Source organism: Bidens hawaiensis, unplaced genomic scaffold (genome assembly GCF_021521415.1).
Source record: "Bidens hawaiensis isolate Kalapana, Puna unplaced genomic scaffold, B.hawaiensis_p1.1 tig00042237_1, whole genome shotgun sequence".
NCBI lineage: Eukaryota > Viridiplantae > Streptophyta > Magnoliopsida > Asterales > Asteraceae > Bidens > Bidens hawaiensis.
The window spans coordinates 71740-75697 of NW_027497465.1; the positions used below are offsets into that span (position 1 = coordinate 71740).

The window sequence follows — 3958 nt, forward strand, 5'->3', positions numbered from 1 at the left end:
AGACAATACTTATGTCTCGTGATCTGTGGGACCTTGTAGAAGATGGTATTGATAATACAAAGAAGGACCAAGGTAAACTCAAGGCTGCTCAAAAGAAAGATGCACATGCTATGGCTATTATCCAACAAGCCGTACATGATCAATTATTCTATCGTGTTGCTGTTGCTTCCACGGCTAAAGAAACGTGGGATATACTGAAGATGGAGTTCCAAGGGGATTCACAAGTCAAGGCAGTAAAGTTGCAGGGTCTTAGACGTGATTTCTAAAACTTGTCCATGAAAGAAGAAGAAGTTGTAGGTGAATACTTTGGTCGTGTCATGGCACCGGTTAGTCAGATGCGAGCCTATGGTGAGACCATTGCTGATCGGGTGGTTGTTGAGAAAGTTCTACAAAGTCTTAACCCTAAGTTTGACTATGTGGTGCCTTCAATTGAGATCAATAATGATCTTGCTGCTCTTACACCAGTTAAACTTATGGGATGCCTCCAATCTAAAGAAGAAAGAATGAATAGAAGAACACTAGAGAAACAACAAATTAAAGGTGATGAACAAGCATTGCAAGTTATGCAAGACTTCAGCAAATCATCAAAAGGGTCCTCCTTCAAAGGTAGAGGCCGCCTGTCATTCAGGGGAAGAGGCCGAGGAAGGAACCGAGATAGATCAAACATACCTCAATGCTCTCATTGCAACAAATATGGGCATGAAAAGAAAGACTGCTGGTGGAATGATGAACCAGCAGCCAATGTTGCAACTAGAAAGGAAGAAAATCAAGAAGATGATGAAAGATTGTTCATGGCTCTTACGAATGCTGATTCAGTTTGTAACACTTCATATATGTGGTTTTTAGACTCTGGTGCATCTAATCATATGATTGGTTCCAAGGAGTGTTTTGCACAATTAGATGAAAGCTTTAAGATTGGAGTGAAGCTTGGTGACAAGAAAGAATTGGCGGTTCAAGGCAAAGGAACTGTGAAAATAGATGCACCCAACGGTAATACAAAGTTACTTGATGATGTTTATTATGCTCCTCAATTGGGCTACAATCTTCTGAGTGTAGGCCAATTGCTGAGAAAGGGATATTCCCTTTTGTATGATAATGGCCAATGTGTGACAAAGAACAAGATCACATATTAGTTACTAATGAGTGTACCCGTGCTAAACAACAACATGTTCCTCTTAGATGTGTCTAAAGCAGGAACAAGTTCTTGTACTAGTACTATTGCACCCATAGATGATGTTTCCAAATTGTGGCATATGAGATATGGGCACTACCACTTTCAAAGCTTGAAATTGTTACATGATAGACAAATGGTATTTGGTCTACCCACCATACAACATGTTGAAAAGTGTGAGGGGGATGTGTGATTGGCAAGCAGTCCCGTGAATCCTTTCCATTTAAGTCATGGAGGGCCACTAAGAAACTTGAATTGATCCACTTAGATGTGTGTGGAACAATGCAAGTTCCTAGCTTAGGTGGCAGCCACTTTTATGTCCTCTTCATTGATGACTACACAAGGATGTGTTGGGTGTACTTTATTGCTAACAAATCAGAAGTTTTTAGCAAGTTCAAAATATTTAAACGTATGGTTGAGAAAGAAAGTGACAGTAGCATCAAAGTGTTAAGATCAGATAGAGGTGGAGAATACACCTCTACTGAATTTAACAAGTTTTGTGAAACACATGGTATTAAAAGAGAATTAACAGTCCCCTATACTCCTGAACATAATGGAGTTGTAGAAAGAAAAAATAGAACCATTATGGGGATGTCCAGAAGTATGCTTAAAAGCATGACTGTCCCTAACTGCTTTTGGGCTGAATCAGTTGCTACTGCAGCATACCTCATAAATATAGCCACTACCAAAGCTGTCAGAAACCAAACTCCACATGAAGCCTGGTTCCGCAGAAGGCCTGCTGTGGGCCATTTAAAGGTGTTTGGGTGTGTTGCTTATGGCTTGGTTCTTGCTCAGTTCAGAAAAAATCTTGATGACAAGTCTGAAAGGTGCATTTTTATTGGGTACTCCTCACAAAGTAAGGGATACTGACTCTACAATCCATCAACTCAAAAGTTTCTCACCAGGAGAGATGTTACTTTTCTTGAAAAAGAAATATGGCAATGGCCTAATAATCATGCTCAGTCCTATGAGATTAGTTACCTTGATCCATTCCCCACACCAACTGATGAACCAACTCAACATGACTCAAATCCATCCTCACCTGAGCCTAACCTAACTCCAATAGCCAACCAGTTCCACTCACCAATATCCAATCAACAAATCCCATCAACATCCTCTACTATGCCTACTACTCAGCCTCTAATACGTCCTCATCCATTACCATGCCTGCTGTTCCATCCTCTCAGCAGGACATCACCTACTCACCCTCACATCCACCTAAAACCAAAGACTTAAATGAAGTATATGATCAGTCAAAGAAGATTGATGTTGGAAAAGACTTCTATAACTGCCAGTTTGCACTCAATGTCACTGATCCTATATACTTTGATGAAGCTGCAGATAAGAAAGAATGGCAAGATGCCATGGTGGAAGAAATCAAGGCTATTGAAAGAAATGAAACATGGGATTTGGTTAAGCTGCCTCCTGGTAAGAACATTATTGGTTTAAAGTGGCTCTATAAGACAAAGTTAGGAGCAGATGGGAGTATACTAAGGCATAAAGCTAGACTTGTTGCCAAAGGTTACTCCCAACAAGCTAGAATTGACTATATGGAAACCTTTGCTCCTGTGGCACACTTTGAAACCATTCGTGTGGTCCTAAGTGTGGCAGCCCATTTGGGATGGAAAATTCACCAACTGGATGTCAAGTTTGCCTTTCTAAATGGGGACTTGACTGACGAGATTTATGTTGAGCAGCCTTAAGGATGCATTGTGCTAAACAAAGAGAAGTACGTTTATAAACTCAAGAAAGCTCTTTATGGTCTAAAGCAGGCTCTTAGAGCATGGTACTCAAAAATAGATGACTATTTCACTCAAAATGGCTATTTGAGAAGTGTTAATGAGCCCACCTTGTATGTTAAGGCAGGTAAGAATCAAGAAATGATCTATGTATGCTTATATGTTGATGATATTATTTTCACAAGTTCTTGTTCTAACCTCATTGAAGCCTTCAAGAATGGGATGAAGAAAGGGTTTGAAATGACTGATATGGGCTTGCTAAAGTTTTTCTTGGGTTTGGAAGTTGATCAAACTCAAGATGGTGAGTTCTTAGGCCGAGAAAAGTATGCAAGAAGTTTGCTAGAAAAGTTTGGTATAACAAATTGCAATGTGGAAGAAACACCAATGAATACAAGTGATAAACTATTCACTAATGATCTTGCAGACAAGGCCAATGAAGTAACATACAGAAGCTTGGTGGGAGGATTAATATATCTAACCCATACCAGGCCTGATCTGGCCTATTCTGTGGGTATGGTAGCTCGCTTCATGCAGTCTCCATCTAAAATACACTTTGGTGCAACTAGAAGAATTCTCAAATATGTGGCAGGTACTCTTAACTTTGGGCTGTGGTATGGTAAAGGAACAAAGATACAACTGATTGGTTATACAGATAGTGACTGGGCAAGTTGTCCAGATGATAGAAAGAGTTTATCTGCTAATGTTTTCATTCTAGGAAGTGGAATAGTGACCTGGAGTTCAAAGAAGCAGTCAACAGTTGCATTTTCCAGCACTGAGGCTGAATATATAGCATCAACTACTGCCACATGTCAAGCCATATGGCTTAGAAGAGTATTGGAAGATCTTGGTATTCCTCAAAATGAAGCTACAATAATGTTCTGTGATAACAAGTCCACAATCAACTTAAGCAAGAATCCCATCATGCATAGCCGGTCTAAACACATTGAACTCAAACACCATTTAATTCGTGAAATGGTTAATCAGGATCAAGTTAAGTTGTACCACTGTAACACAAATGAGCAACTTGTTGATGTGCTAACCAAGGTTG

The 3958-nt window shown here is 39.8% G+C and overlaps 1 protein-coding gene across 1 annotated transcript; it reads left to right on the forward strand.

Moving 5' to 3' along the window:
* Positions 1 to 275: 275 nt before the first annotated feature.
* Positions 276 to 1133, forward strand: LOC143593450 (uncharacterized). The gene has a single exon (XM_077073078.1). It carries the CDS (start codon positions 276 to 278, stop codon positions 1131 to 1133), a length of 858 nt encoding a protein of 285 aa, XP_076929193.1.
* Positions 1134 to 3958: the final 2825 nt, after the last annotated feature.